Source organism: Prionailurus bengalensis, chromosome A3, assembly GCF_016509475.1.
Source record: "Prionailurus bengalensis isolate Pbe53 chromosome A3, Fcat_Pben_1.1_paternal_pri, whole genome shotgun sequence".
Classification (NCBI taxonomy): Eukaryota; Metazoa; Chordata; class Mammalia; order Carnivora; family Felidae; genus Prionailurus; species Prionailurus bengalensis.
In genome coordinates, this window is record NC_057354.1 from 118,202,208 (window position 1) to 118,217,210 (window position 15,003).

General features: G+C 40.6%; 1 protein-coding gene across 3 annotated transcripts in view; it reads right to left on the reverse strand.

Moving 5' to 3' along the window:
• Positions 1-15,003, reverse strand: part of BABAM2 (BRISC and BRCA1 A complex member 2) — a 403,550-nt gene that overhangs the window by 252,827 nt on the left and 135,720 nt on the right. For all 3 annotated transcript variants that reach the window (XM_043604241.1, XM_043604240.1, XM_043604242.1), the window contains exon 6: positions 5,136-5,210. In XM_043604241.1, the coding sequence (XP_043460176.1) occupies positions 5,136-5,210 (75 nt within the window). The remainder of the gene's footprint in view (positions 1-5,135; positions 5,211-15,003) is intronic.

A 15,003-nucleotide genomic window follows, 5' to 3' on the forward strand; every position in this document is an offset into this window, starting at 1 on the left:
AGTGTTTAAAAAAAATATTTATCCGTTGCCGTCACTTAAAAAGCAGCCATTTTTTCCAGATAAAAACCCCTGAGAATCTAGGCTCCTTTTCATAACATCTGTATATCTGGCAGCAGGAGGCCCACACTTTCACAGGCAACAACTCTGTAGCTGAGTAGCAGCTGCTGCTCTACATGAAGCACACACGTGCCGGCTCTCTACGGCTCTCACCATTTCTTACTGTGTTATATACATCCAGCCAGATTCATGCCTCCTCAGTACCTGCCTGGCCCTGAGAGCACCTGCAGTTGCTAACCTACATGTGATAAGAGAAAAGGATGACTAAGCAGGTGAACCCGCCAGTCAATGTCAGGCTGAGGAGGCAGCTCCTTCCCACACAAGTAGTCTTGGACTCTCCCCCATGTTAATGACCTTCTTACACCATGTAGGATTTCAGTCTGGATATCTGCCTGAGACTCTCTACCTGTCCTGGGCCCTGGAAGCTGTCTGGATAACCTGACCTTAATTCCTGCTGTCTGCCTCTGTTTGGCAGAGTGACCTGTGTTCCACTACCCTGCGCTGACTGTGCCCTGACTGATCAGCCATGGTGGCTTCTGAAGGGTAAGAAGGTTGAGCACCTCATCTCCCAACACACACAGCCCAATGCAGCTTTTTCACCTTCAATTCATTTCCATACAGCGTTGTGATTCAGACACCACAGTGGGACTAAACTGTAGCAAGCAATACTTCAGACTGTGTCAAGTTAAATGATGCTGAGAAGATTACTGTAGAAACCAGAAGTCCAAGTACTTCAGTCGCAGTAAGTTGGTTATGGTACTACCTCTGGGCTGGGCTAGGGCTCAATGGAACCTAGTGTAGGGACACTCCAGTAACCGCTTACACAAATGCCATAAAATGAACTTTTAGTGTATGTTTTTTCTCAAAGAACAGGTCACAAGGCTGAATCCTAGTCATTAGAAGTTGCTGCTCTTGATTTCCTTTAGGATGTGGTGAAAACTGACTTGTGTATGTTCTTGTCTTTATTCTTGGGTCTGAGAATTATTAAACCTAAGTATATGAGGCTGGAAAGCAGTTTTTCTTTTTCAGGGAAGCCATACTCCATAGTGAGATAACATACAACCTTCTCTGGTTTAGTAACTAGAGTGACTCTTACACTTTTGTCATTTCAGTAATCTGCCCTTTATTCTGGGACCACAATTTCTCAACATAAACACACCAGTTGAGAAGTTCAAGGGTGCATACCTGGCCCAAGTGGGACAGACACGGGAAAGTTGATCTATGTCTATCTGTAGATTATCCTGCTATGTGGACTACAGAAACAGAGGATTTGTACTACATCTCCCATTTCATTTCTGGTAGTTTGTGCTGGATTTCCACCACCCACAAATAAAGAATCCTAATTAATACAGAAGTATTTTTTTTCCTGAGTTTTTACGTAAGTGATTTATCTGACCCACTGAACTTATCTCATCCAAGAATAAAATTTAGACACTGAAGTCAGGACTCATTCTCAGAATAAATTCACTCTAGTCCACGTAAGAACTATATATGCCGAAAGTATAACATTAAGTAAAATCATATCATCGAATATTTAATGGATTTTTCATTCTCACATGAAAAAATTATTTTCATGGATAAAAGAAGTATGCTTGGAAATATAAACTTATTACGTGGATGATGGCTTCATCATGGTACAAAGAAATTTCACTGTAGCAAATCAGTATGTCATCAAACTCCATGTTATTTCAATATTTAAAATTCTACTTCACTTTTCATTTCTTTGGGATGGTGAGGCAAAACTACATTGATGCTGAACAGTATCCTCATCCCAAGAATCTGAAGACTTTATTTTGGGACTGAGACTATCAGATAGCAGCCTGGTAATCAGATTAGGAGCATCTAAATGCTAATAATATGTAAATCAGTTCCTAATGCAAACTCAGTTTTCAGAGTAGTACAGCCAAATGTCCCAAGGTTATGATACAAAAACTTTAGGAACTTAGATTTTAAAACCTTCAATGGGCATTCTGGATTACTTCCGCTAGGCAGGTATTTTTTTCCTGGTTGTTTTGTGTTATACAAGAAAGTTTTTTCTTTTTGTTTTTTCTTTCTTTCTTTCCTTCCTTCCCTGCTTTCCTTCCTTCCTTCTTTCCTTCCTTCCTTCCTTTCTTCCTTCCTTCCTTTCTTCCTTCCTTCTTTCCTTCCTTTTTCTGTCCTTGTGGCTTTATTCTTTTTGCATGGATTAAGATCCAGAAAGATATCAGTGCTGCAATGTAGGCATTTCATCGATGGTAGAAACATCATTTCATAGTACCTTGGGGGTGTGGGGGTTGGGGGGAAGCTTTCCGGTTTTGCCAAACAGTTTCCACCTTTTTCCTATCTGACTGGCAAGGAAAGTAAGGACATAATAATACAAAGTTAGGACTCTTAGAGTAGAAAATATGGAAATTTGATTTTGAAAAGAAAAAAATTAGATTATAATACAAGATATATTTTTTGCCTTGACCCTCAAGAACATGAGCAGGGGCAACATTAGATTCAAATAAACAAGACAACCCATCCAACTGATAAGGCCCAACAAATCAAAACAGATACTGTCACTATAAATAATGGATTGACGTGATTATAGAAATAACATTCTCTCATATACTATTGAATTTGGCTTTAAATGAGCTGAAATAGAGTTTTAACTGGAATCCACGCAGGTCGATGAGTCTGTGATCTAAGTTTCCAAGGAGACTGCTTGCTACTCGAACAGAGCATAGTAATTGCTAAAACCAAATTAATTATGCTTGGTAATCACAGATATAATATGCATATTTTCCACAACAGGAGTGTGGAGAAACTGATATAAATTGCTGACTTCCATTCTTACTTGGACTTCATAACCCTTAGACACAGAGTGGAAAACTAGTCAATGAGAAATTAAAAATGAAAGTTTAGGGGCGCCTGGGTGGCGCAGTCGGTTAAGCGTCCGACTTCAGCCAGGTCACGATCTCGCGGTCCGTGAGTTCGAGCCCCGCGTCAGGCTCTGGGCTGATGGCTCGGAGCCTGGAGCCTGTTTCCGATTCTGTGTCTCCCTCTCTCTCTGCCCCTCCCCCGTTCATGCTCTGTCTCTCTCTGTCCCAAAAATAAATAAAAAACGTTGAAAAAAAAATTTTTTTTTTAAATAAAAATGAAAGTTTAATGAAGCACAAAACTCCCATGTTTTACTTAGGGTGAAAGAAAATAATTTCCCCACCTTGAGTGAAAGGTATTTTTTTTAATGTTTCATTTATTTTTGAAAGAGAGAGAGACAGAGTACAAGCAGGGGGGTGGAGGCAGACAGAGAGGGAGACACAGAATCCAAAGCTGGTTCCAGGCTCTGAGCTGTCAGCACAGAGCCCTATGCAGGGCTGAAACTCGTGAATCATGAAATCGTGACCTGAGCCCAAGTCAGACGCTCAACTGACTGAGCCATCCAGGCGCCCCAAGTAGAATGTATTTTAAAAAGCGTTCCCTTGGGGCGCCTGGGTGGCTCAGTCGGTTAAGCGTCCGACTTCGGCCCGGGTCACGATCTCTCGGTCCGTGAGTTCGAGCCCCGCGTCAGGCTCTGTGCTGACTGCTCAGAGCCTGGAGCCTGTTTCAGATTCTGTGTCTCCCTCTCTCTCTGCCCCTCCCCCGCTCATGCTCTGTCTCTCTCTGTCTCAAAAATAAATAAACGTTAAAAAAAAAAATTTAAAAAAAAAAAAAAAAATAAAAAAAAAAAATAAAAAAAAAAAAAAAAAAAAAAAAAAAGCGTTCCCTTGGGGCACCTGGGTGGCTCAGTCGGTTAAGCATCTGACTTCAGCTCAGGTCACAATCTCACAGTTCATGAGTTAGTGTCCCGTCTAGGGCTATGTGCTGACAGCTCAGAGCCTGGAACTTGCTTTGGATTCTGTGTCTCCCTCTCTCCTGCCTGCCCACCCTGCCCCCACCCCCTGCTCATACTCTGTCTCTCTCTCAAAAATAAAAAATAAAAAGTGTTCTGTAATCTTTTCTATGGTCTATAGCTTATATTCCACCAAACCATACTTCCAATCAAGATTAGTATCTAGTATTATTTATGGCTACAATATACCAGGAAACTTGTACAAGGTTTCTTTCTCTCTAAATGATTGTAAATACCATTAACTCTCTGCACAACATCAAATTAGGAAGGCAGACATTTCTCTTCCATTAGACTAAAGCTATACAACTATACGTTGAAATACAGGGCTGAGGGCAGCTAGCTATATCTTAAATCCCAACCCAGATCCTCATTTGTGATGAACCTAGGCCTTGTGTTACCACTTTCTGTTCAAACCTGCTCCCTGGTCCATTTGGTTTCTTTCATGCTAACCACAGCCTAGTCACTGGGATTCTGCCTCTTATGTGCAAAGCATCTGCAGACCCCAGCCCAAAGTGACTCTCCCCCAGCCACACCTTGCCTGCAACACATTTTAAAGAACGCCATATAGGGGCACCTGGGTGGCTCAGTCAGTTAAGCATCTGACTTAGGCTCGGGTCATGTTCTCACAGTTCACGCATTCTAGCCCCACACTGGGCTCTGTGCTGACAGCTCAGAGCCTGGAGCCTGCTTCGGATTCTGTGTCTCCCTCTGTCTGCCCCTCCCCGACTTGTGCTGTCTCTCTGTCTCTCAAAAATAAATAAAAACATTAAAAAAAAAAAAAAAGAATGCCATATACACTGGTCTAAATCAATTCTGGACAGCCCAACAATGAAGGTGCCTAAGATGAACTACTGACATAAATAAGAAAAATGAGATGCCCTTTAGCACACAATAATTAATATGCAATCCTACCCAAAGAATACCTTTTAGACAACTTCCATGAGAGTCTCTCCTCCCAATAAGATTACTAACAGTGATTGTTTTCCCCAAATTTAGTTTACTTATTATGGATTTTATTTTGTAAGGAAAATTCATTTTGAAATTACTTTTAGGGCTACTATTTTAGCTTTTTGATAACAAACTCAGTAATCTTTGTATAGTAAATATTTTTAATAAATTCATCATCTGAACAAAATGCGGGCAAGCCAATCATACAAATATTCAGAGTCAAATAATGACTTTAAAAGCTCATTTATATTCTCACACTGATATCGTATATTTTTACCTTGAGAAGGTAGGTGGGAATATTGCTGAAATCCACTGGCAACTTCAAGAGGAAACGAGCTGAAAATTCACCAGTCTGTAGGACAAAAGGTATAATAATAAGATTAAAATAAAAAATTGATTGTAAAGTAACAATTATCACCAAGGCCACAAGTTCAACCTGTTCAAACTGGAGGCATTTTCAGTTTGGGTTTCCTAACATCAAGCAAGAAAAGAAGGTTGGAAAAGTAGGGAAAGATCAAAAAGAATTATTAAATTATTAGCTACTAAAAGCACAATCAGAATTTTTTAAATCTGCATTTTTAATGGGCAATACAATTATAAGGTAGCATTACCTTTTTGGTTTTTTTAAGTGTAAAAAAAAATACATGAATATATGATTTTTTTTAATCCAAGCAATAAAGACAGACCTGTCCCTTTGATTCATTTCTTTTTACTAAAGCATTCAGACCAATTCGCTAAGATTTATAACTCACAGATGACTGACATGTATCACCATGCCTTACAGTATGTCTGGAAATACATACATAGGTCAAACTTCTACCCTTATAATATAAAGCAATCTATCAGTAGGTACCCCAAATAAGATTCTAATCTCCTGGACAGTCTATTAGCATCCATCATCAACTAATAACTTTTCAGTAATTCTCTCAATTCTCTTTCCATAGGAAAGATGTACAGAGGTTTATAGAATTAAAACATTTAGGCAAGCCTAAAAATAGCTTTTACTTTTCTTTAAAGAAAAAAAATTCATGTAAAAGAAAAAAGTTTTCCTCTCACTTTGTGATGATGGGAAATCAAAGTTGTTTTTTTTTCTTTTTGGGGTTTTTTGTTTGTTTGTTTTGTTTTGTTTTGTTTTGTTTTGTTTACGATGGGAAAGTCTAAGGCATCACATTTTTTTAAAAACACTTTGTCACAGTATGGAGAAGGGTCTTTCCAGTTGGGCTAACAGACACCTCGGGGTTCCAAGGAACCTGTCTGCAAAGGCCACAAGGAAGGGTGCTGAGCTGGTGGTATCCTGGGTCTTTCAACCTCTCTCACTACATGTCTGCAGTTCAGCTTGGGATTTTGACATACTGGGTTTCACTATAACAACTTGTTTGAACAAAGAACTCCAGGGATGATCTAGAACTACTCTAAAGAGTGGGTCTCTATCCTTTTTATATTTTGTGAACACTAAACAGCTCCCAATGTCTCCACTGCCTTCCCCCTTAAAAAAAAAAAAAAGCACCTCAGGTTACTAAAACACATCTTTAGACATAGCAAGCATTTACAAATATTTTTTTATGGATCAGTGAATGAAGGCACACAAGCACACATGCACAGCTCTTACAGAAGACTGCACATCAGTCACCACACCTTTCTATAATGACCCTAGCAACTGGGTGCAATTTTTAAACTCTGACCTAAAACCTTGAAAATGCAAACAGAAATATAAACCTTGAGCTCAAAAGATAAAAGTGATAACGACCATCTACATGGGAGTTGTTGTTTTGCCGCTTATAACATCTTTAAATTTACATCAACCTCCAGCTAAGGACAGAGCACTTCCTCATTGCCACAAGCCTAACCCCATGACACAAAAAGCAGAAATGAGAGAACTGAATGGACAGACTCAAAGCTGAGGCAAGCGAGATAGACTCACAGCAGCCACTGTGCCGCCAGAAATGTCAGCGGTGAGAAACAAGGAAAATCATTGGTGCTGAGCAGCTATCCTCGGTACCCAATGCCAATACACGCAGGCTACTTGAAAGAATAGTTAAGAGTCACCTAAGGATCTACAAACAGCTTGCATCACAGTAGGTGGAAGGAAAAGGTTTGTGAAAGAGCCTATTAAAACTCTTACATTTTGGGGCGCCTGGGTGGCTCAGTCGGTTAAGCGTCCGACTTCAGCTCAGGTCACGATCTCGCGGTCCGTGAGTTCGAGCCCCGCATCAGGCTCTGGGCTGACGGCTCAGAGCCTGGAACCTGCTTCCGATTCTGTGTCTCCCTCTCTCTCTCTGCCCCTCCCCCATTCATGCTCTGTCTCTGTCTCAAAAATAAATAAACGTTAAAAAAATTAAAAAAAAAAAAAAAAAAACTCTTACATTTTATCAGAGTCCAAGATGACCAGAAAGGTATGGTCTTGGTGTTTTGTTAAGCAACTGGAGGACTCTACAATTAATACCACCTGGTCAGTGGGATTCTTTGGACCTAAGCACAGGGGCTCCTACATTGAAAGAGGTGAGTATAGGGATAACGTGTAACACTACAGATTTCTACGAGAGCTTATTAGAGGGGTACCTGGCCCAGTGGGAATTTGGGGGTATGGGAAGAATGAAAAGTCTTCCTTTGGTGCTGGTAGAGTGCCACAGGGTAAGGGACATTCATCAAAGAAGACAAATCCCCAACCACTATCCCCATTCTTTCTCCTATATAAGCAATTCTCCCCTCTTTATCCACTCACTCCCACCAGCATGCAAACGTCATTTAAAAAGTCTTTCCGGGGGTGCCTGGGTGGCTCAGTCAGTTCGGCTGACTTCAGCTAACATCATGATCTCGCGGTCATGGTCTCGCAGCTCGTGAGTTTGGGACCCGCACTGGATGAGCCCAAGCCCTGCTTCTGGTGAGCCCCGCTTCTCTCTCTCCCTCTCTCTCTCTCTCTGCCCCTCATGGGATTCTCTCTCTCTCCCTCTCTCTGCCCCCTGCTCACTTGCGCCCTCTCTCTGAAAAAAAAAAAAAATCTTTCTTAACTTCATACCTCACTTCAGGTCCCATCTCATTTCTCTGTTGAACTTCACAAAACAATCTCCTGTAAAGAACTGGTCTATACTCAACGTACACATTTCTTCTTTTACTATGCTCTCTGGAACCCTCTCCTGTCAGCACTTCCTCCCCACCAGCCAACCCCCACAGCCCATCAAGGTCACCAATGACCTCCCCACTGCCAAACCCAATGGTCATCTCTCTGTCCTCATTTTATTACTTGTTCTCTCTGTGGCATTTTGACATAGCTGATTATTACTCCTTACATTCTTCCCTTTGTTTCCAGGATCTCACTCTCTTGGTTCTTCTTTACTTCACTGGCCTCCCCTACGGTCTCCTGGCCTCTGAACTCTGGTGCACACCACCACAGCTCAGATCAAGATCTCTCTCCTTCCTTGACACTTCCTTGGTGATCTCATCCAGGCTCAAGATTTTCAATACCTTTTATATGCTGATGATCCCCAAATTTTCTATCTCTGCCCAGACCTTTTCCTAATTTGTTTCATGTATCCAACGATCGTGAGTAAAACCAAACCCTTGGTTTCCTTCCTTTGATATTTATTCTTCATTTTAGTAAATGGCAATTCCATTCTTTCAATCCCTCAGGCCAAAAAACCTCAAGATCTTGACTCCTCTCTTTCTCGCTTGTCCTACATCCAAGGTGGCAGCAAATCCTGCTGATTCTACCTTCAAAAGAGATCCTCAGCCCCAACCCCTTCTCGCCACCACACAACCACGTGATCTGAGCCACAGCTACCTCTAGCCTAGACGGTTGCAATCACCCCCAACTGCCTCAGCCCTTGTTTGCCAGCAGTCTGCTTCCATCGCCATACACACAGCAACGCTTTTAACACATTAGTCAGATCACGATCCCCCTTTGCTCAAAACTCTCAGACGGTTAAGTAGAGCTTCTTTATAGAAGAATCTGACAAGGTAACAACTGAGCAGAGCCGTGAAAGAGGTGAGGAAGAAAATCATGTGGGATGTGGGGGAAAAACATCCCAGGCAAGGGAAACAGGAAGTATAAAAAGGGGTGATGCGGCCCTAGATGTTCAAGAAAGAACAAGAAGGACAATGTTACTGGAGCAAACAAGTACTAATACTGATCAAAGCTCATGCAGAAACTCTCTTTTCCTAACCCCAGTAGGACGTGCAACAATCGCTCATAAAATTAGTGAACACTAAAGTGACTACTTCATCTATGTGGAACATCGGGTAAGTCATTTCTGGGGATGTTGAGAGAGAGAGGTTTTTTAGAAGTACTAAGGGATTAGAAGAGGTCGGGGAAGGGAGGTGGCTGGATAGGCAATAATAAATCAAACTCAATTCATCTTCATTTTCAGTTTAGAGAAGCAAACCAATCAATAAATAGCCATTGTTAAAATGGCGATAGCCAAGTTAAAATGGCGATCTCAAAATGTTCACATTGTTACACCCAATGGCTCATCTATATTTAGGGGAAAAAAAACAATGAAAGGAATAAAATGTACGATTTAAAAATTAAAACAAGTCTTGTACATATAAGGTAATGGGAAATATAATTACGTATTTAGCACTTGGACTCATGTGAACTGCTAGTTATTTTAGTCCATCCACTGCATTTTAGCTCTTTTGCCCTATTTTAGTTTGTACAATATATTTTTATTCTACCAGCTATTTTAGACCAACATTCCTTTTAAAACGCTCAGACAATCCCTACTTTATCCCCTCTCAAAATGTTGATCCTAGAGCTAATATAAATTTATGTTTATTGGCAAAAGACTGATTTACACGACTAAATTAATAATAAAAGGCATGTGGATCCGAGGACTAAGAGGAGTTTGTGTTTATCAGCAATGGGCTGATTTGCACAACTAAACTCGTAACACGAGAAACTTGAGACTGTGAAAGGAAATCTGGTTCTCTGGAAACCGCAGAAAGTGTTTTTTGATCTCCAACTTTCAAGCTGACCGTACAGTCTTTATTTTGCCATTGAGAGAATAAAGAAAACTTACCACTTGTTTCTCACAGTGTTGGAAGTGCTGGAAACTACAACTCAAGAATTCAGCTTTCAGTTCTGCCACTGATTTTCCTTGTAACCTGGACGTCATCTCTTTCTGTGTAACTAAGTAAATGCTGATTTAAAACATACCTTGATATGAAATTTGAACCATAAATTATATAAGGAGTAAACCATAAGTGAAAAATCCTTTCTGAGTTCTACCTCAGATGACTTTTTCTGTGTTTTTATATTCGAAGTTCCAACAGTTATTCAAGCAATTTATGGTCACGCTGTTGTCACGTCAAAGATTGCTTCCATAGCAATCTTTCCTGTAAGCTGAAAATGAGACATTTAGATGCAGCCAAGTGAACAGAATAATTTGATTTTTTTGTCAGTCCTTGGTCAAACCTTCTCTTGGATAGATGTAGAAAATTATCTGACCTCCGACTGTGAAAATGTCAGCCGTTCTGCCAACTGCCTTCATGGCAATTTCCCCAGCTTAGCAATAAATATGTGCATCCTTCCTTTTTTTTCAAGTTGTAGTACACTGGCAAGTAACTTAAACTAATAAGACTCTGAGTTTTGGCAATTTATTAAATCTAACTTTTCTTCTGGTAATAGCGGCTATGTCGTGTGACAGGTAGTGACAGGCAGACATCTTGTGCAGAATGGGCTCCAAACCCAAGTTGCTATGTAAAGGGAAATTTGACTTCCTTTCTTAGAGGTTGTTCCTTTGTCAACAAACAAGCTGTCATCTGAAATTGACTGCTTCTATCACTTAGACAGCTAAAAGCTAAGAAACACTCAAGAATGACTATGACTTTGGAGCACCCGGATGGCTCAGTCAGTTGGGCGCCCAACTCTTGATTTCAGCTCAGGTCATGATCTCATGGGTCATGAGATTGAGCCCTGAATCGGGCACTGCGCTGATGGACAGATCCTTCTTGAAATTCTCTCTCCCCCTCTCTCTGCTCCTCCCCTGCTTGTGTTCTCTGTCTCTCAAAATAAATAAACATCAAAAAAGAAGGAGGAGGAGGAGGAAGAGGAGAGGGAGGAAGAAGAGGAAGAGGAGGAGAAGGACTACAACTTTAACAGGATGACAGTCTGATGGTGATTCTTCAAATGGACTCTGACAACCAAGAGCCTAAGTCTGGAGACTATTCCTTGGCAAATGCGTAATTACTCATTGCACGTGAAAAGGAAAGCCAAAGCCAGTCTAACGAGGATTTCATAACATCTCATTCTTTACCAAATGTTTTCTAAGCTATATTATTTAATTATCCCAAAACCCTGTTCTATAGATATAATTCACTTGTTCCTATTTTAGAAATGAGAAAATTTAGGCCTAAAACAGTCAAGAAACTTGCCTACAGCCTTTGAGAGAGCAATAAAGAGTCAGAGCTCAAGATTCATTCCCCATTCATCACTATGGGTTAAGAGCCTAAAATGTGTCAGGCCCTATATTAGGTACTGCAAATATAATGAGGAAAAGAGACATGGCCCCTGCCCTCTTACAGCTTATCATCTAGGGAGCGACTCAGAAACTCATCAAAATAATGCTTTTATAAATTACAACCTGTGAAAACTCTGTCTACACTTTGGGGCTCATTACTCTGAGGGAACTCTTAGAAAGCCAGGTCCTTAGACCCCACAGAAAAATAAGCAATTAATACCAGCTAGGAAAACTTCAAAGAAGCAAAGCAGAAGGGCTAACTACACTGGAGAGTGAGAACACAGTAATTACAGCAGGGTAATACTGTAGCTAAATCAAACAGAAAATAAGTCCAGAAATAAGCCAAATACATTTAGTGTTATGTGGTGATGTGGGACAACTGCATCATCATCTAGGAATAAAGTTAGATCCACATCTCATATCATATATGAGGATAAAGCCCAAGTAGATTAAGAATTTCAGTGTAAAAGCTGAAACCTTAAGGAGGAAAACACTGATGAGTATCTTTATAACCTTGCAGTAGGGAATGCCTTTCAAATCCGACTCCAAATTCAGAAGCCAAAAGGGAAAAGACAAATAAGCTTGACAGCCTGAATAGAAAGATTTCGTGGATGGCAAATAACCACCATCAGCGAAGTCAAAAGACAACTGACAGAGGAAAATGTCTTTGTGACTCTACCACAAAAAGCTAATGACCTTAATGAAGAAAAAAGATGAAAACCCCAAGAAAAACAAGCAAAGAATATACAGAAAAGAAATACAGTCTGAAACATGAAAAAATGCATACCCTTATTCATAACAAAAGGAATACAAATTATCATTTTTTACCAAACAGCTTGGCAGAAATCCATCAGCACTTCATAGATGTCGCTGCACTGTGTTCTCACCTCCGCTGTTTTTGATGAAAAGTCAGCGTTGACTCAAGTTAACTACTCACCTACAAATAAAGTGTCAGTTTTCTGTGACCACTTAAGATTTTCCCTTTATGTGTGGTTTTCAATATTCTGACTTGCATTTGTCTTGGTTAGTTAGGGTTTGTTGAGATTCTTGAATCTGTAAATGTATGTCTTTTGCCATACTTGGATATACGTAGGCATTATTTCATCAAATATTTCCCTGCTCCCTCTTTTTCTCCTCTCCTCTCCTTCCGGGACTCCACATTCATGTATGTTCGATGTTTTGATTTTGTCCTGTTAGCTCTGCCTTTGCCTCTTCCAAGTATCAACCCCCATCCGGTATCTGACTGCTTTCAATCACTACCCAGCACCTTGAGGCACATGGCTTTATGGTCTGCCCAGAGCTGACAGCTGCTACTTGTGGAAGGGTTAGTCCAAGAGGAGCTACCAGGCCACTCTGCAAAGTGGAGCTTGACAGAAATCTTCGAATATGTTAACACACTGTTGGCAACAGTGTGGAGAAACAACCACCGTTATGTACTGCTGCTGGGTTAATAAACTAGAATGAACTGCATGGAGAGCATTTTACAGACAAAATTATAAACACACATAAACCTGGATCCAGCCATTCCTCTTCTAATTATTTATCTTACAGACATACTTGGACACACACAAAACGGCAGGTACAAGGATGACGGGTACAAGGATGAAGGCGCTCTCTGTGCGCTTATTCAGGAAAGAAACTCGGAGCTGTATCAAGTCAAAAGCAAAGCTGCCAAGCACGGTATGTGATACATGTTACCACTTGCATTGAAAGGGGGGAATGTGTGTGTATAGACACATATATATACACACATATATACACACATACACACATATATACACACATATATACACACATACACACATATATACACATATATATACACACATATATACACACATACACACATATATACAAGTGTCTGTATTTGTATTTGCTTCTACGTGCATAAAGGAACTCTGAAAAGGTACACTAGAAGAAAGCTATAGCAGTGCTTACGTGGGATGGGAAAGGAAAGGAAGACGGTCCTGATTTGGGTGGATATTGGACAATGATGGGAGAGAGACTTTTCCCCATATATCTTTTAACAGATTTTGATGTTTCAACAATATGAATATATTATTCACTCAAAAACTTTTAAAAAGAAATTCACAGTCCAAAGGGTGCATAATGAGATGCTCCTAAATTCATGCCTTCACTCATCCATCCATCCATTCATTCATTCATTCATTCATTCAACAAACATTTCCTGAACACCTACTGTGCCAAGTGCCAGGTTAGGTGATGGAGATCTTAAGACAAACAAAATACAGCCTCTGTCCTCATGGAGCTTAAAGTCTATTTTGACTAGACAAACAAAATATTACGATGTGATGTTCTGACAGATATTCACTGGATCCTGTGGAAGTCATGGAGTTAGGACTCCTCATTTTAGGTAACAGAATTCCATTTCAAACTCACCGAGCAAATGAAAGATAATTTCTTACAAGGATCTGAGGTTTCTCATGGAATCTAAGGCTAAAACGCAGCCCGGCCTCAGTTCGAAAGACTTGAACACCTTGAGCTGTTTGTCCTGGTCTTATCTCTACTCTGTGCTTCATCTTTCTCTCCAACTACCACTTTCTCATTCCTTTGACTAGATAATATGAGAAAAAATTTACATGTGACACACCAGTTACTCACAAGGAGGCTAAGCTCACTCTCTCAGTGCCATCTCCACATTCCCAGGCAAGAATTCTGTTTGGTTTATGCACCTTCTGAACTAATCAGCACTACCTCCAGAGTTCTTCACAGTAAAACAGCTAGGGACACCATAAATTCACTAGAAATAACTGAAAAACTAGGAAACCTTTTAGGAGTGGGGGGATTAAGTTACGTGCACTCTCCCCCAGAGCCATAAGACGATCTGAGGGGTTGTCTCACAGAACACTTCGAACACAGGATCCTTCACCTTTTCCCTTTTACTACACGGAAAAAAAGCATTAAAAACTCGGGAAGGGTCGCCTGCGTGGCTCAGTCAGTTAAGCGTCGTACCCTGGATCTCAGCCAAGGTCTTGATCTCAGCCTTGTGAGTTCAAGCCCTGTGCTGGGCTCCACGCTGGGCGTGAAGCCTACTAAAAAAAAAAAAAAAAAATCCGGGGCAGCTGGTTCTCTGATGTCCCCTGCAAACCCCTTTACGCTGAGAAATCTGTGCAAAGGGTGCTCCCTACATCTAAGTGGCCACCTAGGAAATGGGGCAAGGCACCCAAGATTTCAGAACAAACAAGTGGCCTCCCAAACAGAGGCACGTGGCACGATCCCCATCCTTCCTCACACGCTGCTCTCCAAGGTACAGGCAAAGGAAATGGAAAGGATTTCCTCTGTGCTTCATCTGCTTCCATAAAACCAGGTCTTCTCCACTTAATGCATCCTGCTGCTAAAAGAAATGTGAACTTCCTACTGACAGTTCTATTATTTAAAAAATAAAATAAAATTCCTTTCAAATGTCAGTAAAACTGAAAAAGCTATTCACACTCACCTTTAACGTCTACAGGTATAAAGTAATTTAGGGGCACACACATACCACTTCTTAGGAATCAAGTCAAAATCTGAGGGCAAGATCAGATAGAGGGCAAGAACACTACTGAGGGCAAGATCCCAAGTACTCCTACTGACATCCAGGTCAGAATTCGATATAACAAATCCATTACAAAAACAATAAAAATGCGAGCCCCTGTCATGGGTTCATTTATTTTAAATAATGTTCAACTC